The sequence below is a fragment of the Engraulis encrasicolus genome, chromosome 21 (genome assembly GCF_034702125.1).
Source record: "Engraulis encrasicolus isolate BLACKSEA-1 chromosome 21, IST_EnEncr_1.0, whole genome shotgun sequence".
NCBI lineage: Eukaryota > Metazoa > Chordata > Actinopteri > Clupeiformes > Engraulidae > Engraulis > Engraulis encrasicolus.
The window spans coordinates 6734032-6757376 of NC_085877.1; the positions used below are offsets into that span (position 1 = coordinate 6734032).

At 43.2% G+C, this 23345-nt stretch overlaps 2 protein-coding genes across 2 annotated transcripts in view; one reads left to right on the top strand and one right to left on the bottom strand.

Annotated features, from left to right (window-relative positions):
- The window catches only part of tnk1 (tyrosine kinase, non-receptor, 1), a 51989-nt gene extending 50391 nt beyond the window's left edge, over positions 1-1598 (bottom strand). The window contains exon 1 of the mRNA XM_063187384.1: positions 1260-1598. The gene's annotated coding sequence lies outside the window, so the exon portion shown is untranslated. The remainder of the gene's footprint in view (positions 1-1259) is intronic.
- Positions 1599-5067: 3469 nt separating this feature from the next.
- On the top strand, positions 5068-23005 carry senp3b (SUMO specific peptidase 3b). Its single transcript, XM_063187389.1, has 11 exons — positions 5068-5235; positions 6460-7284; positions 7672-7824; positions 8417-8528; positions 10341-10488; positions 11719-11766; positions 12417-12494; positions 18349-18486; positions 18623-18706; positions 20504-20554; positions 22395-23005. Exons 2-11 carry the CDS (start codon positions 6498-6500, stop codon positions 22503-22505), a joined length of 1710 nt encoding a protein of 569 aa, XP_063043459.1. The 5' UTR covers positions 5068-5235; positions 6460-6497; the 3' UTR covers positions 22506-23005.
- The last annotated feature ends 340 nt before the right edge of the window (positions 23006-23345 follow it).

Here is a 23345-nt window from a genome sequence, read left to right on the forward strand (position 1 = left end):
CAGACCCCAAGCTCTCTAGCGCCACCAACAGGTAACAGGAAGTGAGCTCATATCTCGACAGCTCTTCAACGGATTCAAACTAAACTTGGTTTACGTGATCACACTCTCGTCCAAGGAATGCACACCAACATTGGCGAGATTTGGACCAAAGCTGCAGCGCTGCAGCGCTGCAGTTCCTTCTGTTGCTGTGGCGGCTCTGGCAAGTTTACTGCTTGGCCCCGCATTGCTGCTTGCAGCTATATTTGCAGATTTAAGTTTGGTAGGCTTGAAACGATCAACTGCATCAGCAAGAGAATCAAGATAATGTGAGAAGAAATCCAGACACCCCTTCCTCCCGAAAAACAAAACAAAACAAAAAAACAGGAGAAATGTGATCTCAAGAAAGTTGCCACAACACCGAGCGGATTTCCCACACCTTAATCCTCCCACTCTCTCCTCAAGCACCAGACATAACATTCACTTAAGATGACTCACAGCCGTGATTGTATTCATTTGCCACTAGTTTGACTTTGTGAACAACGAGTTGGTGCCAATTACACTCACCGGAAAGCAATTGTCTATTGGACTGATGTCAACTGTTCAAAACAGTCTACCATCAGCAAAGTGACCCTAATCTGCCACTGCTAGAGTTACCTGCATTTTCTATACAGTGAGGAAATAGAATGCTATATTGAATCAAATAGTTATCTAACTAGTTGGCCTACAAGTGCTGTTTTAAAACTGACTAACCACAGGTTCTCACATGCATCATCTGAATCACAATAGGTAGGCTAGAAAATCATAGAATAGGCCTACTGTATGGTTGCAATAGATAACAGTCAAGTATTGGGTGGGGGGGGGGGGGGGCAGGAGGTCTAATGCCATTCGCAGTGCACTGTCCTGAATGTTGGCTTTTCGTGGGTAAGAAAGCTTTTATAAAGCCTGAAATGAAACAAGGCATGTTGCCTATTTGACAAATAACGCCTTTAAAACCTCTGGGCAGTGCAGCTATAGACCTACCAAACCCATTATAATTAAATGAATGGATCAAAACTAAATCGAAGAGTCATTGCCAATAATATTTTTGACCAGCAGGCCTGCTTCTTTCATTGTAGACCTTGTTTACCTTTAGGCCTAGGCGACTAACTCGATGAAACCAGTGGAACCTAAATTGGGTCCTCTTGGATATGTCACTTATAAACCTACATATCTAGAAGTCTTGTTGCATTTTTCAAAATACACGCACCAGCTATTTTAGGTCTGGCCATTGGGTTATTTACCTGTTTAGAGTCCAATCGAGAATTTCAGTTGTCTCGCGTCATCTGTGATAAGACCTTTCCACATTTCCGTGTTCTGGTAAGTCCGATTTTGCTTGTTAAGCGATAGACATCAGCCCCTACTCGTTCAAGTTATCAATTTCTCATAACGAATCTTTGTCCTTTCCGGTTAAATGTTATAAATAACAATGGTTTCACTGTAATCCAGACATGCACAGGTGTCGTCCGTACCTACCTCATCTAACCTATCCCCAACTCTTCTGTATTCCCACGGGCGCTGGGCTACCTGTGACTCCATCCGCTTCGCCTTTTCTCCTCCCCCTCGTTGGGCAAGTTTGGCGTCGCTGAACCATGCGGCGCGCACACGCGCACAGGCCACCTTGAAACTAAAGGTGCATGCCGCTCTTGCGCTGCCAAATAAATTGGAGCGTTCACGTGCCGAAATCCATAAGTCTGATGTGTGTTTTGTTACACCAGTCCCAATATGTTAGTTGTCGTAGGCGTGTTATGGGATGTTGGGTAGGCCTACCCAATGTATTTTAGTCTGCATCTAAATAGACTGAAACTGCAGGCAATCTGACAGAAGGTTGCCCCCATAGGCCAGACACCTGCCGAGCCTGTCAAACGGGATCTGTTCACTACGCACGAGGGTTGGGCTCATTTAAGATTACAGTTGAGGGAAATCTGAACCCAACTTTTTTTCAGTCGATGTATTGCTTGTTTGTTTGGATAGGCCTAGTTGTAGGGACAACACAGGCTGAAATGCTGATTAAAAGCCAATACAAATATGAACAAAGATTCCAAGGCACACTGCTGGTGAAGTTAAAAAGCCTTTAATTAAATGGGCTGACGCATTGCGACTACTGTCTTCTTCAGAGCCTAAACGGGCTTAAGACAGTAGTCGCAACGCGTCAGCCCGTTTAATTAAAAGCTTTTTAACTTCACCAGCAGTGTGCCTTGGAATCTTTGGCAGACCTTATCAACAGTCACAACTGGAGCTAAGTCTGACCATCATTTTAAGAAACTTTATTTCTTTGAGCCAAAGAGCACCTGCTAAAGAAAAAAAAGTGAAGCAGCACTCCTCCATGATCAACATTCCCTAGTGAACAGTTGATTTTTTTAAACAAATAGAACAAACATGAAAAAGGAACAACTGGCCTACAACAAAAAATATGAATGTACTTTGAATTCACTTTCAAACTGAGTCACCTTATATTTGCAGTAGCATGCTCTCAGAGTTGAACAACTCAGTGGAAACATGGAACTGAAAAATGGTTTGTGATTTAATGTTATCTTGCAATAACACAGATTATTGTAATGTGTGCCTATAAAAGGCTATCGTGAGTTGAGCGCCCGTGTCTGTTCTGCAGGCTGAACTAATCAAGTGCATAGCCTCTTCTGATCTTTCTTAGATGATCACAATGGTGGAAGGGTGATATCAGGCTGAACAAAGAGGCTTACAGGGATGTGGTCCTGAAACGTGGTGAGAATTGTGTATTCAAGACTAAGGAACTCATCTACGACTTCTGGTAGAACAGAGCCCACATTGACAACATGTCATTATCAATGGCAAATGTGGAGCTAGTGTGTCCTTCTTCAAAGGAAGGAGCAACTAAACCTGCAGTAACCTTCTAGCCAGAACAGGATTAAGATGCCACAGGGCCCCTACCTGTAGGCTACAGGTTAGGCCATAGGCTAGGCAGTAAGCCCCCGGCAGAAAACAAAAAATCATGATAAACTTACATAAACAGTGTCATAACTCCAAGATATAAATGACGTCTGCCAACCATAGAGAGTATTAACAAGAGATTATTTTTTCAATAACGACATCTGCAATTCAGCAAAATTGTTTCCCCTCCCTTTGACCAATCAGTGGGCCCCTGGCTGGTGGAGGCCCCTAGGCTGTGGCCATATCCATCTGCAATGAGGGAGACACTGACGCTGCAGAGGGAAAAAAACATTGGCCATCATCATCTGTCTTTCGCAAACTCCATCCATGAACTCCATATCTATCTATCTATCAAGAAGTCCCACTGTCTCACAGGCATAAAACCTAACAGCAGGTAATACCCATGTTTCCATCTCTTCAGCCTGTCCTATGGCAAGTGGTGCATGTCCTTATCAACCAGACCTAACTTACTCGGGCACAGTTCTTTTCTTTTTTGAACTTTTTTTTTGGGGGGAGGGGGGGGTCAACCTTTTATTTAGACAGGACAGTGAAGAGTGGGACAGGAAATGAGCGGGAGAGAGAGACAAGGGAGGACCGGGAAACGACCTGGGTCAGGAACCAAACCCGGGCCACCCGCGCAGCAGTCCAGCGCCCAGCCGACCAAGCCACAGCTGGGCCGGTTCCTTTCTTTTTTATCAGTTTTATCTGTCGGCCTACATTCTTCCGTGGGTTTACATGTCTTTACATTAGAACATTGATCATAGGTGCAGGATTTGGGGGCACACAGACCTTTTTGACCCCCCAAAGATTAAGGTGGAGGGGCAAAAACACCCCAATAACAATGAAAATGTGGATTGTTGTCTTCTATCTGCCTGTACACACACGACAATCATTACAACCTTCTACAAATTTGGCCCCCCAATGTCGAGCTTAAGTTGGCGCCTTTGAGTAGGCCTTCATTATTTACACTATATTGTATTTGTATACATTATACGTGTTTGTGTAACTAAGATCATCCTGTTTCCTGACCTACTCTAGTTTGCCATTCAGGGCTCGAATCTGCGACCTTCCAGTTCCCACTCCAGTTCGGCATGGGATGCACAGTATGCCAGTGAGATAAAGGTCCAGACCAATTAGTTCAGCACTATCGGTACTGTATGAGGCTTCCTGAGGGTGGTTTACTAACGTTCTACCGGCAACCTCTACTAGTTGGCATTTGTTACACTCAGCCCCCTAAACCTCACTCCCATCTGGGTCACGGCACCAGTGTAAGCTGTCATGTCCGTCATGTCAGTCAACCTTTATCAAGTCCTTCGCTAGTTCACCATGGGAAGCACAGTAGGCCTACAATAGCCTAGCTGTTCTACAATATCTATACAATATCTGGTTTTTTTTTGGTCGGGCACCAATGGGCACCACCCAAAGGACACCATAGGCCTAACTACCGTCATGTAGGTAGGCCTATGTCTAGGGTTTTGACAGCTTGACATAATTTGTTAGCAGTGTGTCCTTGTTTGTCAGTGTTATGAAGCTAAAAATAATTAGGATATAAGCCTTTGCGGTTGCCGGTTCGATGCCCGAACCCGACATGGTAGTGGGAGTAGGTTAAACCAGTTCTCTACCCCATCCTCCTACATGACTGAGGTGTCCTGAGCATGGTACCGTCCCACCGCAATGCTCCCTTTTTGCCACTCTGGCAATGCAGCCCTGACCCCACTTGATAGATTGCTGATGCAGGGGGGTGTTGTGGTTGTGGCACCATTGGGACACAGGTTCGAGCCTAGCCTGGCTCATTCCTCAATCTTTCTCCCATAGGCTACTCTCTCCCCCACTAATTTCCTGTGTCATTCCGTTAATTCCTATTCAAATACAGAAACAAAGAAGTGCATGGCTGGAAATGTATAGGGCTTTAGGGCCTACAGCTTAGTTTAACACCAAAAGTTTTTTTTTTCCACTTAACAAAACTCAACATTCAGAAATGCACAAACCCGTTCAACCGCAGGTGCAAATTTAGTAGAGGCCTAACCTAGACCTACATGAAAGAGTTTAGAGGAGCAGGACCATACACCGGTCCTTATGTGGCCAAGCTAGATTCTATACATCTTTGCACACCAATCCACCGATGACATCAGTGAAGCGCCGCGGAAACAGCTTGCCTTCGTTTTAAAGAGGCGCCGGTGTTCATTGAATGAGGTTGAATTAGAAGCGTCTGTTTAGGATCGCTTCTACAATTGAGCTCCTACGAAGCCAGAAGCGATCCAAACAATTGTTGTTGTATTCATTATTCTTATAAAAGATTGCACTTTGACGGTGAGTATGGCATTTGCCCCCTTAAACATGCATTCCTAAAGGGCGTTATGTTTATGCATGGTTAGCTAGTAAGGCTAGCGTCACCAGCACGAAATTATGCTAACCAGCTATCGTTAATTGCTCAGGTATGTGGTCGATACCGGCAGTCATTCCATGAATTTTGATGGTGTGTGTTGTTAAGTCCCTAATGCATAAAATGCAGCTCACCCAAACGCCTAACCAATCGTTAAGTTCAGTAGCGCAGAGATGCAGTGAGCTAGCTAGCCGGCCAGGTTGCAGTTTAGCTGTTGTTTACACCAGACAAGCTAGCGAACATTAGCTAGCAAATCCTGGTAGGCGGTTAGCTTACTAGCTAGTTGTTAGCTATTAACTAGCAATGTGAAAGGAGCAGTCGGTTCTTTATTTATACGCGATGGATGAAGCCACCGTGCGCGTGCAACGCGGCTGCTATACAAATAAATGATACGCCGACAGTACCCACATAGAAGGTAGCCCGCTAGTGTTCTCGTATTCAATTGTATATTTTACCAACTACCTCTTGCTCCTGCAAATATCTCCCTAGCCAACGTGAGATAGCTAACTACAGCTACCATTGTGCATGCTGAGATGGATAGTTAAATAATATTTCGATCGAAGTCGAATGCAATCAATGTATTGCGTTTTTACGATGCTACGTGGTTGCTGTAGGAGGGAAATTTATCATGGCAAGTGTAGTTCTAGAACATAACTAATGGACACAGCCGATGCTGTGGTTTCAATTGACTCCAAAAGGGGCCTTGGTGCTGAAAGGGGTTTTGTGCTCTCAAACTTGAGCCTTGAGCTGTTCCCGTCACGTCTAATAACCTTGAGATACAGACACCAGGTTCTCCCCCGCTAAAAGTAACTTTCCATTGCTGTTGGAAGCAGCTGTTTTAATCAAAACTGATAGCTCTCAGTGGCTCTATTTGAGATGGAGTAGAATGTTCTTGTCTTTTATAGGCCTATTTAAGAAGCTAGTTTGACAACCAGGTCTGTCAAGCTGCAGTCGATTAGGCTAACTCGTAATCGTTTCACCCTCTCATTAACCCTCAAGCAAGCTCGAGTTAATTGGCTAAAATTCCCGGTGGTAACTGTTCTGGTACAGCCACGTTCATTTTTTGTAAGGTAATCCTGACGTATGGTTTTCAATTCAAGATTAAATAGTATTACTTTTTATCACTCTCTCCCCCTCCTTCACTTTGGCAGGTGGCGAGCTGGCGCAGGTTGCAGGGTGCCCGTGGACGATGAGAGACAGCAGCGGCAGCCTGGCACAGAACCGCTGGCAGGGTGAGCTGCCCTTGGCTGTGGGCCAGGAGGGCAATGGTGCCGCGGGCATGCCCGCCGGGCACCTCATGGACTCCTCCTCGCCCAACCGCGTGTCCAGCCCCATGCACCTCAAGATAGGGCAGAAGGAGCGCGTCAGTGAGACGGAGTACCTGGACCAGGAAACTATGGATTTTGGGAGGGAAATGGAAGAGGAGGACGAGGAAGAGGAAGAAGACGAGGAAGAGGAGGAGGAAGACGAGGAAGACGAGGACTTGGACGAGCAGGAGGATGAGGTGGACTTTGAGGCTGCTCCTTGGGAGGAGCTAGAAGGGGTGGAGGAGTGGCAGGCCCCACACGAGACACCGCTGGTGTCCCTCACAGACCAGCAGCACCTGCGACAGCAACAATCAGCAACACCACCCCCCCTGGAGGAGGAGGATGAAGAGGAGGAGGAGGAGGAGGAGGGGCACGCCCAGCTCCTGGCCGGGGAGTCGCCCGAGTCGCAGCCCATGTGGTCGAGGCTCTCGTTCGACCGGCTGCGTCGGCTGAGGCGTCTGCGGAGGCTGCGCGTTCACAGCAGCCTGCGCTCCCGCCTGGCGCAGCACTGGAAGACATGGCGCCAGCGGGCGCAGAGGATGGGCATGAGGGGGCACCGCAGGGTGAAGCGGTGGCGCCAGCACAGTGCCTACGGCATGCGGCAGCGGAGGGACCCCGGACTGAGCAGCTCGCAGTCGGAAGAACAGATGCAGGAGGCGGCTGAGGCAGGTGGGTTAACCGGTTTATGTACCCCCATCCAATAAACTGTGCTTCTTTCTTCAAACTTCTTTGCAGCACAAAAGGAACTGAACTGAAACGTTGGTGTGCATCTTTATTCTGGTCTAGATCAGATGCTGAGAACAAAAACAGATTTGAGATAAGATCACTTAACTGGATACGCTAACTCAAAGTGTGTGTGTGTGTGTGTGTGTGTGTGTGTGTGTGTGTGTGTGTGTGTGTGTGTGTGTGTGTGTGTGTGTGTGTGTGTGTGTGTGTGTGTGTGTGTGTGTGTGTGTGCTCAGGACAACTAATTTGGGTTAGTCACGACATCAACCTCTTTTTGTCTTGTGGTAGTAGTAATAATAATGTCTTGGTTAACCTTTTTCTTCTCTGCAGAATCACGTTTTTTTGGTCTTAATGGCTACCGTGGTGACTCCCAGGCCAGCTCCCTGGTCAGCTCTGGGGACATGGGTGGACAAGACTTTGTCACCATGCGTCCACGGCCCATCGAGATGGCTCTCACTGAAGAACACATGACCTGCTTGCATGGTGAGTGTGTCTGGAACAGGGATGTAGCTGCCTCTCCATAACAAGTGATGACTGAAAGGTGTTTAACCCTATGTGGGTGAATGGGTGAAACCGGTTTAACCCTTTAACGGCTTAATTAAGATAAAGTAGACGTCAGTGATCATATAACAACCTACTGAAACGAGCTAGAGGAGCATTTCCCAACCAAGGGTACGTCTACCACTAGGGGTAGGCGAGCACACCTCAGGGGGTACGTGGAAAACGTTGTTGGGAAGTGCTTGGCAAGGTGGAGAAATGTCTGCTGGCCTATCGCATGCAGTTCAGCGGCTTGAATGCCAACTGTTTTTTCCAACCCCCACCTTCAGTCTTGTTAGTGATGCGGCACCAGATTATTAATTTCATGTTATACTTTGGCCTACCGGGCTAATTGTATAACTTAAACAAAATAGTCAGACATGCTTTGGTTGGCTGGATTTCACTCTTTTATGCACATATGCAGATATTATGCACATGGCATTTTCTCCTGCAACATCCCACCTACTGATGAAAAGGGCTGAATATATCTGTTGGGGGCTATACCTTATTCATTTGAGTTTTTTTGGGGTACTTTTAGGAATCCTTGACGAGTCTTTGCAGCAGTACGGAAGTCTCATTCCCATCCATATTGATGACGTCGTTGAAAAACTGCAGGACATCTTCAAGGAAAATTTTGCCCAGCCACACAGGTCAGCTAATAATCTGATTGTCCTGCTTATGAAACTTGCCTATTTTTGAAGAAATGGCTCTCAAAATGTTGCATGTCAGCAAGCACCCACCTCTTTGTGGTATGGTTTATATCGGTTTATTGTTTTGATGTCTGGACACTTTGTGTCTAAGACAAGATCCACCCCCCAAATGTTGAGTTAGGTTGTTTGTTTAAAGGCTAAATGCACAGTTTTCAACATCAAGCCTCTTTTCTGAGTTGGCTGCAATGTTTTAGAATCCCTCCATCATTGTTTTCAGGTTTGCAGCTGTCTTTTGTTATTTGGCTAATTTGGATTTTATCTCAACAGGCTTTAGAATGGCCGTCTATGGGCATGTCCAAATATGTTTTTAAAACCACCCCCAACATTTGTTTTCAAGACTGTGCTACTCACCAAGTCTTCAGGGCTATTCACCTGTATTTCATAACAGTTTTTGTAGCCAAACATGGCTGCAAACATTTTAGAAATAATTTGTTTCTTTAATTCAGGAAATGGTTAATAAAAAATGACAGAAACCATATTTCGCCTTCAAACATGTTAGGGAATGCCAGTGAACATCCCTAACCACTTAGTGAAATGCATGCTTTCGAAAAACAAATGCGTAAGGTGCTTTTTAAGAACATATTTTGTACATGGAATCAAAGAAAAGGGGGGCGCACCTTGCATCAATTTTTTTCTTTATTTTTTTGTGCACAGACGCGTTTCGGCGTGTGCCTTCCTCAGTGTGCAACTGTGGGGGCAACTTTTGTTTACATTTAAAAAAAAAAAATGAGCATAGGCCTACTCCAAATATTTTGCCAGCTGTCTGCTGATGTTGCATAACCTTTTGGATGTTTTTGGGAATAATGTTTTTTTTTAAATGTAAACAAAAGTTGCCCCCATTAGAATAGCTCATATCTCGGAAAGGGCTGAGCTAAAATATGCGGCGCCACCGGGTACTGACAAGTCAAGGGTAGCGTGAGCAATACAACAGCACATTGAAATTGGCAGGAGTTGCCCTTTAACAAATGAAAAAATCACTGAAAAACTGCATTTCATGTTTTCTTCGGTTATCCTTGTTTTAGTGTTAAAATTTGTTTGGTAATCTGAAATGGTTAAGTGTGACAAACGTGCAAAAAATAACAAAATCAGTAAGAGGTGAAATACTTACTCCCACAGCACTGTAGAATTTTATGGCAATTAGGAGATCCCTTGCTGTGATTTTTTTTATTGTGGTAACCAGCACAACATTGTGACCAGAGATTGTACATAAATGGACCATCCGTGACGTCACCCATATTGTTTAGCAGAGCCGAATGAAGTCAAATTTTAGTGCAATTGGACATCGCCATCTTGCTACCAGTTCGGAATATCGGTGCAATTATTGTACCAGACGCAGAAAATCCCACCTCCCACGTGTTCCGAGGTCTGAAGGAACGGGTCGTTACTGTCAATTATGACAGCCCTGCCAGTCACGTTCCTAATAGTTTGTAAAACTTACACTCGGCTAATAATATCAGACTTGGGCTTTTTTTTTTTTTTCATTTCTTGCTTCGCTTCACCCAGCCTTTGCCCCACATCGTTTGCCTCATTGGATGAATGGCAAATTTTGCTTCACAATTTTACATGAATGTGTCCCTGGGCACGGTGTTGGATCGTAATGGCTGGTTTTCACACCAAAAAAATCACAGCAAGTGAGATTCTGCTGTGTGCAGATATGTCTTTTTTCTTTTCATGTGTTCACCCTAACTGCCCCCTAATTTAAGAGCTGTGTGTTGCTTTGGATGAATATTCACTGTTGTTTTTGCTCTTTAGGAAAGCTACAGTGCAATCCGTAATTCAGGCCTACCAAAGGTCTCCCGGCACTGCCATGGTGCGAGGGTTCCGCGTCAACTACAAGCGACACATCCTCACCATGGACGACCTCAGCACTCTGTATGGACAGAACTGGTTGAATGATCAGGTAGGTCGAATAGACACCCCAGTTCAAGGCCCTGTCCCATACCTACCACTTCCAATTGCTCCAGCCCGCTTAAAATCCATCCAAACCTAAAGGTGCACTGTGCCATATTTTTTGTAGTTTCTTTCTTGAACTTATTCTGCCCATTCACAAATTGTACCTTTTTAATGAATACTTCGTGATACTGGCCCATTTTTGGAAATATGCGTATTTTACACCTCTCCTTGAGTTAAATGATTGAGTTTTACCTTTTCCCTGTACTTTGAACCGTTCTTTTGAGTGAATATTCTCCATGTCTTGCATTTTGGTAATTTTTAGCTGCAAGACTTTCTGTATTTTGGTTATACTAGTAAATATTAGGTTATTAGTTAGTGTATTCTGGTGAAATTTGAGTTTTGCTGGTAGAAAGGACCAACTTACCAGCCACTTGTACCTATTAGTGAGTGTGTTTGGTTTGTTAGTTTTAACATCCACTAGCCACTTGGGCTAGTGATGAAAAAAGTTAATTTAGAACCCTGGTAATAAGTGTTTGCACAAAAGATTGAAATAGCTTTTGACCAGACTCCAGTTTGTAGTTAGAATAAACATATTGCTGTAGACATTACCATTGTTACACGTGTGTGCTGTACCAAAAAAAGACTGATTCAGACATTTGTGGCAAATTGTTCTGTTTTTTGATGTTCATGGGGGTGAGGAAAGCTGGTTCTGTTGTGGGAGAAGAACTGGAAAACCTCACTTCAGTGTCGGATAAAAGATCTCTAAACAAACTGCTCACTATCTTGGACAATGAGGAACACCCACTATACATCACCATTATCCATCAGAAGAGTCTGTTCAGTTGGAGGCTGAGGCACTTGCATGCAGAACCAACAGACTGGGGAAATCTTTTGTCCCAAGAGCCATACAGCTGTTCAATCTGTCAATGAAGGACAAGGAGAAAAACATAGACTTTTCTGCATAGTGATCAGTTATTTTTTTATCCTTTTTTTTTTTTTTTTTTTTCTTTTTTTTTAAATCTACAGAGCAACATGGGACATGCATTTCCCTTGGGGATAAATAAAGTTAAAGTTAAGTCTAGAAGGGCAAACTATGTCTTCAGAAGCTACAATCCATCAGATCACTGAGCAGGATTCAGAGCCTCATCATTTCCCCAACAACCTGTATGTGGTTACACTGATGGCAGCTGCTTATTTTGTGTCATTTACTGCATTTTCTCAATTTGTTTCTCGTCAGGTTATGAATATGTATGGTGATCTGGTGATGGATTCGGTGCCTGAAAAGGTAAGAAGTGATGTAGTTAAGTTCTATGTAATGTGTGCCTTTTTTAGGATGGTCTTTTTGATTTGATGAACAATTAACTGATTGCAGTAACTCCTAAACACTTAGTATTGCTTTGGAGCTTCTAAAGCCAGGCTCAAACTACACGACTGGTGATTGTGTGTGCGATTTTGACGTCGGGGTGCACCGCACACTAGAGGAGAATCGCAACTGTCAATCTTATCCCTGCTCGCAGCCACCGAGACAATGCCCGACGTTCTATTTCTAGTCGTAAATATCAAGCACTGTTTGATTGCTATGATTTGCGATCGGCGACTCTTTGAGCTGCCAGAGTTCTATCTTGGAACGTCGGCCGCGACGAGGAAATCTTTCCCAACTATCGCTTGCGATGGTCCTTGGGGGTAACGTTCCAGCGATTGTCGTAAGGGGGGTTTTCAGCCAAGAATCGGGTCGATAATCGTGTAGTTTGAGCCAGGCTTTAGTCACTTAAGTGACCATCGTAAGTAATTTGCGATTCATGTTATTGCTTGTAGTAGGCAATTTCATCCATCAGTCTGTTCAGTGAAGTAAGCTAAGTTAAGTAATTTTCTCAGCGTAGAAATAATTGGGTGGTTTTTTTTGTGTCTAATACATGTTCTTTGTCTTTGTCTTAGGTTCACTTTTTTAACAGCTTCTTTTATGACAAGTTGAGGACAAAAGGATATGATGGGGTCAAAAGGTGGACAAAAAATGTAAGACAATTTTTACATTTTAAGATTTTAACTGTTAAATATTGATTTGAATGTTGTGTTCTTTAATGGGATTCAGTTACGAAGGGTAGATGGTTTTTATGTGCTTTTTTTTACTGTAAAAGTGGATGTGTTCCTCGACAACCCTAATCAAAAGCCACATTAAAAACAGGGGGGCCTTCTTGATTTTTGACAAATGTAACATGAACAGATCAAGCAAGAGCATGATCAATCATCCGAATCCCATTATTGTCAAACAACCTCATTAACAGTTGAGGATGATATTATTAGCCCCTCTCCTGAAATTAAGCCGGGCATACACTGTGCTATATTTTCAGTCGTGGGTCAGGGTTCCCACGTCCTGGAAAATCTGGAAATTTTGAGATTTGTTTTCCAGTCCTGGAAATGTCCTGGAATTCACTAAATGTCCTGGGAAAAAATCACGTGAACCTGTTTTTTTCACGGTTTTGTTTGTGATATAGCCTACTTTTCCCCTGCCCAGTCTACGATTGAATTTCTCAAAGTTTTCCCACCTATTGATGTTTAGACAATACATATTATCCACGCATACATGAGCACACACACACACACACACACACGTCAGCGAAGTTGCCCACAGTGTTTGGCCAGGTTGCCATCTTTTATTGGACTGGCGCTTTAATATTCAAGTACTGTGAACATTCTAATCTTGTGTGAACATTCTAACAATTTCTGCCATTTAGACTGTTGGGGTTGTTTGAAGTTCATTGATGCTGTGTGTAAGCTGCACAGCACGAAACAAAGGCTGTTCGCTTGGGATAGCCCATCACATTACTGATATTTTTAAAAACCCTAAAACTCTAAAATATGTATCAGACAGGAGACATTTACTGAAAATCAGCGTTGTGGCTGACTATATCTGCATAAAGGAATTTCTTATGGGGAACCTAGGCTTGACGTTGGCACCAGCCACAGTGGTCGGTGAGCAAAAAAAGTTCAGAATAAACGTTTGGGGGATCAGAAAGCATTTCGACAGAGGATGCAAGTGCTGGGCTTGCGAAATTTGACAGGGGTGTGGTTGCCAAGTTCCAGCAGATTCCTACTAGCGGGACAGCTGATGATTTTCAGTCAGAAATTAGTTACCCAAGCCCGGGTCAAAACCTTTGGACGTATCCAAAGAATATAGAATGGATAAGAACGCTTTTTCGCAGGAAAATGCATTGGCCACAGTGTAGTACGGGGACGTAGCCTGGGAATGCCGTGCGCATGGGCAGTGGGTGCAACGCCATGATGGATAAAAATTGTGACACTGGAAACTTTGCAATTTGAATTGCATTTTGGGTGCGAGCGAGCGAGCGGTTGCTGCGAGTTCTGGCCTGGTCAAAAAATGTCCGGTTGTCAATGTTCACTTAGTGGTTAAATTAATTACAGCTGTCTGTCAGTGTTAATTGCATGGGTTAATTAAGGACATCTGACCAAATTCACGTTGTCCTATGACCTGTTCCACACTCCAGCCCTGGTGGTAGTGGCATTGCACTTAACCATGCTGCCAGTGCTACCCGCAAAAGAAGAAAGTGACTCCCCTTGTGACTCTGCCATACTATGCTCTTATGACTCCAGTAAGCCGTTTTCTCAAGATCGTCTTTGGACGTACCCACTGACTTGAATAGTGGGCGTACCCTCTTCCCTAACACTAAGTTACTGTATTACTAATTTATTACAACTCAATTCAACCTGAAAGTCACCTTATCATATTATCTGTGAAATTGTGTGTCGCTGTGTATGTCCAAATTGTGCGTCAAAACATCCGTCCTGAATTATTCAAAAATAGTCCTGGAAATGTCCTGGAAAATGATTTTTGAAAGAGTGGGAACCCTGGTGGGTATTAAGCTCCTGCTCACACTGCATGAGGAAATTTCGCGATTTAAAAGTTCATATCTCGCGACTCACGTCCTCACACTATAGGAGCCGACGGTCGGATGCGAGCAGAATGGTCCGACTGTGCGACACGACACAGGTGTTTCCCGGGGCTGCAGAGGAGGGAACATCAGGTAGAGATGAGGACGCGATCAAGAGCGAATCGCACGGCCCTATTAACTTGTGCATGTGTAGTGTCAAATCGGGTCGTAGCACTGCTTTAACTGTGCGATTTAGTTGCGAGGCACTACCAGGATTTCGAACAGTTTTGATTTTCTTGCGACCCTGCGATTGCACGATCGTAAGGCGAAATCGCTTGTCGTTACCCCATGTACACTGCAAAATGCGAGACTCACGCTTGACCTGCGATTGAGCAAGAAATCGACCCGACTCCCAAAAAGTCGTGCGAGTGCCAAATCGGGGCAAAATCTGGGCAAAAGTCGCACAGTGTAAGCCCAGCTTTAGACATCTCTCTTGATTCTCAGTGAGAACCAGCTAAAACAATTTGCAAAGTAATGGGCCTAAATACCTAGGAGGACATGTGCACTGCCAACCTGTCTGGTGATGACTAATCGAAGATCCTATTATCAGTTTTTGTTCATAAATAGCACTGTGTTGACTATTAATGATCATGGGGCTAATAATTAGTATGCTTGCCATGCGGCAAGCATACTATTGTTATTCGACCCGTTTCCGGGTTATTATTTTTAATTTTCTCCTTCCGTCTACGAACGGTTCGTTTTGAAGAACCGCTCAAGATAGAAAGTCCGTTCAAAGACCGAAACGTTCGGCTTGATAAGACGACCAGGATTTGTATTTTTCACAGGGGTACCTCAAACTCTGTAGCGCCACCAGCAGGTCAAAGTTGCAAGTACATTACATGCTATAACTTTTGAACCGTTGGTCGGAATTTCAAAAACTTGGTATCCCTGGAATCCTTGGGCCAAGCCGAATCCAGCTATGACGTCATTTTCCGCCTGGAAAGTTTGTCCGCCATTTTGAATTTTGTGAAAATCAATAAAAATGACGCCCCGCCGACAATTTTTGACCGATCATCACGAAAATTCTATGAGGGCATCTTTGGACTGAGATACATCTATCCTAAAAGTCCTGGAACGATTGATCAAACCGTCTTCAAACAGGAGCCAATCAAATTTGGCGGCGAAGACGCCAAACAGGAAGTGAGATCATATCTCGGCAACGTCTACTTGTATCACAACCCAATTTCATTCACATAATCAGCACTATCATCAGAGGACACGTAAAGATTTTCGTGTAAATGCACCACTAGGGGGCGCTACAATAAGCAAAAATGTGTTTTTGACGATATTAGCCCGTACTGACTTCAATTCATCAAACGCTTGGTATCGCTGAAATCCTTGAGTCAAGCTGAATCCAACGCATACTATGATGTCATATTTACAATCATGAATTTCCCGCCATTTTGACATATTCAAAAATCAATAAAAGTGAAGCTCCGCCCACAATTTTTGTCTGCTCGTCCTACAATTTTTGTCAGATGACCATTGGACTATTTTCCACCTATGCTGAAATTTACAGAGCAATAGCTGAAAGCATCGGCGCACAGCAGCCAATCAAATTTGACAACAAAGACAAACGCACCGTCCAAACAGGAAGTTAGCTCATATCTCAGCAACGCCTCGACAGATCTTAACGAAATTTCTTACACATGATCTCCAGTACACCCAGAGGGTACTTAACGAATTCAGTGCAATACGGCCACTGGGGGGCGCTACAGTTAGTGAAAATGTGTTTTTGCCAATATGATACATACCAAACAGGAAGTTAGCTCATATCTAGATGGTTAACTGTATGTTGTGTATGCATGAAGGGCAGCATATGCATTAAGGGCAAGTCATGCATGAAAGGCAAGGCATGCATGAAGGGCAACGAATGCAAGACGGGCAAGCATACTCCAGCATTTTCTGTGAGGAAATGCAATCTAGTTTTGTCTGTCATTTTTGCCATTTTTGTTAAAAATCCAAATTAAACTAATTCGACATTATCTGCATCGTGTTGTTTCCAGAATAACAAAAATGTGTTAATAATGGTCATACTCACTGAGAAATCAAGAGATGTCAAATTTCAGGAGTGGGGCTAATGATATAGGGCGTAATTCTGCCGTCTCCACTTAAGTCTGTTTTACGTACGCAATTTTTACGCGCTTCGATCCTGTGCGCATTCTCCCCTCTGAAATATTACTACACCCCTCGCGCTTAACTCCGAAAAACAGCGCGTAGCACAACATGGGCGTGATGTATGCTAAATGGGGGGGATGAGTCTTCCCCGACTTCATCAGTTGTGGTTTCAAAGAAACCACGGAGCATGGATTTTCAGATCAACCATGTGAAAACCTAGGCAGTCCATTGAGATCCAAAACTGAACTTAAACTTTGAATTTAGAACCACGTGCCAAGTCCTCGTGCAAAAGCATCTCAAAATCTAACCTCAGCTCATTTTCACAAACACAAGGCGAGTAGTGGAGGTGAGATAATGAGATGGAAACGCAATGTGTACCTTTGGCGGGAACTCAGCTGAGCGTTTTGGTGCGCAACAGGTTGATTTGAAATAATAAACATGATGAAACGTTTTGTTAAAAATGGAGTTTGGCGTGTTGCCTGGACAATTCCGGAAATTCAAAAACTGATTTAAGATGCTGATCATTCCCACAGTTAATTCCCACAGTAACAAACACATTGTATTTGCTGACTTTTAAAAGTGCTTCTCCGCTTCTCTGTACAGCAACGTGACATTACTATCATTGGAAATATGTGGATCTCAGCTGCCCATCAACATATTACACTTAGGCTACATGCATGCTGAAGAATGAACAAGGAAATCGATCGTCATGAAAAAACTTAATATTCTGTCGCAGACATGGGAATTAATTGGACATGGGCATGCAATGCCAAGCCAGGACTTAAACGCGCAGCTGATGGGGTGTAATAGAGACTAGAAGCAAAATGCCAAAGACATGCTCTGATAGACCTACCTTTTTACGTTTAGCTGTAATGACATTCAGGAAATATTTTCTGCCTTACAAAAACAGATTGGACAACCTGGACAACCTCAGTAGGTGGTGGTTTTGTATGTCGGGCATCAGTTCAGAAAGTTTAATAGGCTACATGCACATATGCACGAGTTCCAATAAATCACAAAAGTGGAGGAGTTGCAATAAAAAACCTTTACTTAACATCGTGGCTACAACATAGTAAAAATGGTGAAGGTGGTTTTTTGAATAGGCATACTTTGGGTGGCTGTTAGGACGACTGGAACAGCCGTCTTTAGTCTGACGTGCCTTGTCAACTTACTTGCGCATGGTGCAACGAGGCGTTTTTGGTTTTGGTTACCGTCCGTGGGGACAACATGATGATCCTCATACTGATTAATTAATTACCTGCTTTTGTTTGTAAGTTCACCGATATGAGAACATGCTCTGGGCAGCTGGTCATATTTTGTCACAATTAATGTAGGATGTTTATGTGGAACTGTGAATGAATTCGGACTCACGCTGACGGTAAGGAACATCAACAAAGCATACCGTGTAACGTGTTCAAAATGCGAGCCAAGCGAGCATCAAATGCAATATTACATTTTACCTTATAGTGGTGCTTGACCTTACTACAGCCCTTTGATGCGCGTAAAGGAAAACGCGCGTAAGTAGAAGAATCCGCTTAAGATTGATTAACATGGGGAAACTCCCTGATATCGGCCTGGGCCCAAACAAAGTGCGCAACTGATGAAATCCCGCGTAAACCCCGCTTACTCACTGGCTTGAGTAAGCGTGGAGGCGCTGTTGCACTTTTTTTTTTTACTTAAGCGGGTAGGAGAATTCCGCCCATAGTCCTCAACTGTATATAATAAAGTATGCATTTCTTTTCTATGTTGAAGGTTATTTTCACAATTTAAAGAAATGTAATGATAATTTTGCCTTTTTCCAGGTGGACATCTTCCAGAAAGATCTCCTGCTGATCCCCATTCACCTGGAGGTGCACTGGTCTCTGGTGAGCGTGGACATCAAACGCAAGGCCGTCACCTACTTTGACTCGCAGCGCACTCTAAATAAACGCTGTCCAAAGGTAATGGATGGTTTAGCCAGCTATCTGACATTGTTTCAGTGTTACCTCTCTGTGAAATGCGAACTTTAAATTGTTACTTTCCCTGTAGCATCTCAGTAAAATTGTTTATCTCTTTTTTTTCCCCTCTGTGTTTCAGCACATTGCAAAGTACTTGCTGGCAGAGGCTTTTATGAAACAACAGCCAGACTTTATGATTGGATGGAAAGGTTACTTTAAAATGGTGAGTGAACTTGTGAATCTGTTTGGTTACATTTTGGATGCCCATGAATGTTCCCTTGGACCTCAGTCAGGGTGTTTCACAGTCCAATAAATTAAAACCTTGAATGTCTCTGGTATGTGTGAAATGCATGTATGTTTTCCATGTAAGTGTGTCTAAAGTCTGCTTTATGCTTCTTTGGTTGAGCAGTGACATGGAATGAGGGAGAGCGGGGAGTGATTTGTATTCATTTCTCTGTACATAAATTGATTAGTCCGATGGAATATATTCGGATTAGCTATCCCATTCTTTTAAGTCAACACTGGTAAATGGGTTACGGTATGTTTGCTGGTGTAGCTTAAAAACATCAAGATGGTCTGCAGTGTCAGACTGGCAGCTGGCGGGGTTCACTATACACGAGTTTACCTTTTGTAAACAATCTCTGGCTGTGCGACCCTGGCTGTGCGACCCTGGCTGTGCGACCCTGGCTGAGCACTGTTCAACCCCTGATTGTTGGAAACAGCTGTCGGTCAAAAAATTACCTCACGTGGTTGGCTGCTTAGCATGTTGCCCCTACGCACAACATGAATCTTTGTAAACGAAAAAAACTTGTATATATGAACTTCCCCATCTTATTCATGTGTGACCTCAAAACAATAAGGTTGGTGTTAGAATTGTCAGTTCAGATGAAAACAATACTGGTGAATGGACATCTTTTTTGTTGGTCATGAGCATGATGGCAGTGATGGGAACACCGAGACTCAACACTAAGACCAAGTTATTGTTATTAGTCATGCTTGCTTTGCTAACTGCATTAGTTTGATGACTAAGTCCTAGAAATTGACGACACAGCGTGTGTATGACCCAAAAATAATGCACACCGAGGTGGTGATGCAGCCACGACGCGAAGCGGAGTATTATTTGCAATAAGCATTTATTTTGCCTCTGCCGAGCAATTAACTTTGTGGAACCAGTTGACCTTGTTATCCTGCTCATTTGCCGTTAGATTCGAATGAAATACTCCAGGCCTACCCTATTACTGTCTGTTGTAGGAGCCATGCCAACTGCACCCAGAATTTAGTGAGCAAGGTAGACGCTTTACTATCAGACGCATGTAACTTAAACGTGCCTAGAATCTTCGTTTGGAATGCCAATGTTGTGATTATTGAATTTTCCACAGATCATGTGCATGATTCCTACAATGTTATCCCTTAGATATCGTCGACATTCCAAACGAAGATTCTATGCATGTCTAAGTTACATGTGTCTGATGGACGCTTTACAGGCTCCACGGAATTAATGGTCACCCTATCAGCCCATCAAAAAAAAGAGAATCACGTTGCAACGGCAGAAAAGTCTTTATACACTGCCTGGCCACAAAAAAGGTCCCCATCTAAAAAAAAGTCTCTCACACTACAAGTAATATGTTGTTGGACAGCCTTTAGCTTTGATTGCAGCAAACGTTCGGTGTTGCATTGTTTCAGTTACAAACTTTTAACCCATTTTAGCCTGAGCCCTTTTTGGGAAAAGGTGCCCTCTCCCTACTAAATCATAAATATCTCAGCCTACAATGCACATGAAAACATGAAATTAGTTGCATTTAAAAGCTAGAATCTTCATTTAGCACTAGAATGTGTTCAGCTCTGACATACCCACAGGTTTAATAAAACAGCTAAAATCTCAAGAACCTGTATGCAGCGTATGTCGCTCCAGGTCATAATGGGTTAAATAAAGATAAATGACTTCAGAATAAAGTGTCATCATGTAATTCTGTTGTAAGGAAAGCACAAGTTTTATGATTGGTAATATGTGTGTTTGCAGAATGTGGCCCGACAGAACAACGACAGTGACTGTGGAGCATTTGTTCTCCAGGTAGGTCTCGCACACGCACACACTATTGTACATGTTTTAAAAGATGCAGAAGTTTGAAAATACAACTGGTTATCAATGGAGTAGAAATGAAAATAACTTATTAGGTTTGTTTTTGCTTTTTGCCGTAGACAGGGTTTTGCATTGGTGGTGTACTGACGTTTTGCTGGAACTGTTTTGAAGTATTGGGACTTAATAGAGGCATGATGACAAGCCTACTCAAAAACCTTGGGGAAAATTATGGAATCACCAGTCTTGGAGTAGAGATAAAAAAAACACATCAGACCTGACGCACACCTTAAGTAATTTCAAATGGTAACGGTCTGGCTTATAGTTGTGATGGTCCTATTGTCCGGAATGTTGCTGTTTTAAAATGAGTTTAATTTTGTAAACAAAACTAAATAACTGAATGAACATCGTCCAAGAACATAATTTTTGTGATTTGAGATTGTGTATACAGTGGCTATAAAAAAAGTCTACACAACCCTGGTCAAAATGTCAGGTTTTTGTGATGTAAAAAAAGACAGACAAATAATTTCACAGCGTTTTGCACTTTAATCTAATTTATTAACCTCTGTCCTTCGTGAGCTCCACAGGGTCAATATACACAGCCCGCCTGCTATTAATTATTTTGGTCTAAAACCCGGTGTTTCAGTTTCATTGTCCAACCCCTGTATGTGATGTACACGCTAGGTCCAAGCTGTAGTGGTGCAGCAGTGATCAAATTGAAAATCTACATTTCCATCAGCATAGTATCCAGAACATCTGGGCCTTGTCTCTGGTAACAATGCACAAAGGAGGTCAGGCAGTGACCGGTTCAGAAACTAACAGAGACAGAGGAACTAACCTATTTGACATGAGCACTGGTATTTCTCTGAAGGTAACAGTCATAGGGACTGTACCGGTACTATTGCCAAGTTTGAGTAAGTAGCTCATTTTCATTTTTCCATAAAAGGGTCTATACTGTGCACCTGATCCTTCACCCTTTTTTGTTAGTAATCGCAATAGACTGGACACAAACAAAAAAAATCGACAACAAATAAATTAAGTTCTTCTGAACTTATTGTCTGTCCAACCTGCCATTGGCTTCAGAGATAGGCTTAACTTTGGTCTTTCCATATGTGGCCAGCTCCAATTCCGTTTTTTTTTTTTTTTTTTTTTTACTTACCGCTTAGAATTGGAGATGGTGTTGGTCTGGGTACAGCCTAGCATTCTATTATTTAGTAACTGAACATGGTATTGATCGAACTGGGAAAGTATTTTAGCCAGAGCGAGTGCCAACATAGGTACGCTCCACATCAAATGCCTCTGGATGTTCCTTCAACCAGTAGCACACAATTGGACCAATCTTTCCGCTGACTTGACTACCAGCTAACTGAAAAATTGAGCTTTTACCAAAGCTGATTGTAGCAAGACTAAAACATCCTTTTTATGAACGCTGTAAGGGTTGCATTTGGTCAATTTTCAAAGTATTTGATGTGCAAGCTTGCTTGATGGTTGTTATGTAGACGGGCAGTAAGTGTGGAGTAGCCTTAAAACCGCCTGAGTCGTGCAGGTGGACATGCTCGATTCTGGGGCGACTTTGAAATGGCACGGAGACTTGGTCAGACTCATTTAGTCGTGAAACTTGGTGCGGTATATATGGACAGACCCTGTTTTTTTTACATTCAGAGAATAATATGTGATCATTCAGCAACTGTCAATCCGTGTGTATTTTTTTATATTGAACTTCTTTCAGGAAAATGGTGGTATAGGCCTGTTGTGTCTGTCATACAGCAGTCATTTTCTATCTACATGTGTTGGCAAAATATTAATATTACCTTTTTTTTTCTTTCCCCTCTAGTACTGCAAGTGTCTTGCCCTTGGACAGCCTTTCAGTTTCAGTCAGCAGGACATGCCCAAACTGAGGCGACTTATGTATAAAGAACTGTGCCACTGCCGGCTCTCGCTGTAAATGTCTGCGCGAGACAGTCCTGTCCTCCCCAGTTGAAAGCAGAGCCCCCACCACCTTCATCCCCGCCTAACATCTTTTGTCAGTCAAACCAAGAGACTACTCAGAGGATGATTTGGTCTTTGACCGTGCTCATTTTCTCCCATCCACACTTTTTTTTTTTATACATATATATATAAATCTATATATATTGTCTATTGTTTCTTCGTGGTTGACAGAGGCCAACTCAACTCAACTGTTATTGTTACCATGTGGACACAGTTTTGCAGTAAGAGGACCCATCGAAAAGGCCTTCTGGACAGGGCTGTGACTTAACGCTATTGGAGGATGGAGAAGTCACCCAAGGGTTCCAGTCTCTCTTTTTTCCCCCCCTCTCCTACAGGTCTTGTTTTTGTCCCCTCCATGTCAGTACCCATGTTGCTATGCTTACTGTAAGAAATGTGGAAATGGATCAAGATGGTTGTTTGCGACTTTATTTTTAAATAAATCATATCTCATAAAGACCCATGATGTTGGTCTCCCTATTTTTCTGTGACAAGATGATTATGATGATGTAGATATTTGTTGCTTATGGAAAGACAATGTTAAAAGTGGCTCTGGCTATTAATAGCTCAAACAGTTGGGGCACTAACTGGCACGCTGGGGACCTGGGTTTGAATCTGGCCCACGGTCATTTTCTGATCCTCCTATCACTTCTACTCACTTCCTGTCACCATCTCACGGTCATTTAAGAAAAAGGTCGCAAAGACCTCAAATAAATCATAATTAAGATAGAAGTATTGTTAAGGATGTTTGTGGTTTGTGCTGTAATTCACTGTCAATTTATGGTGGTTGGTTTGCCTG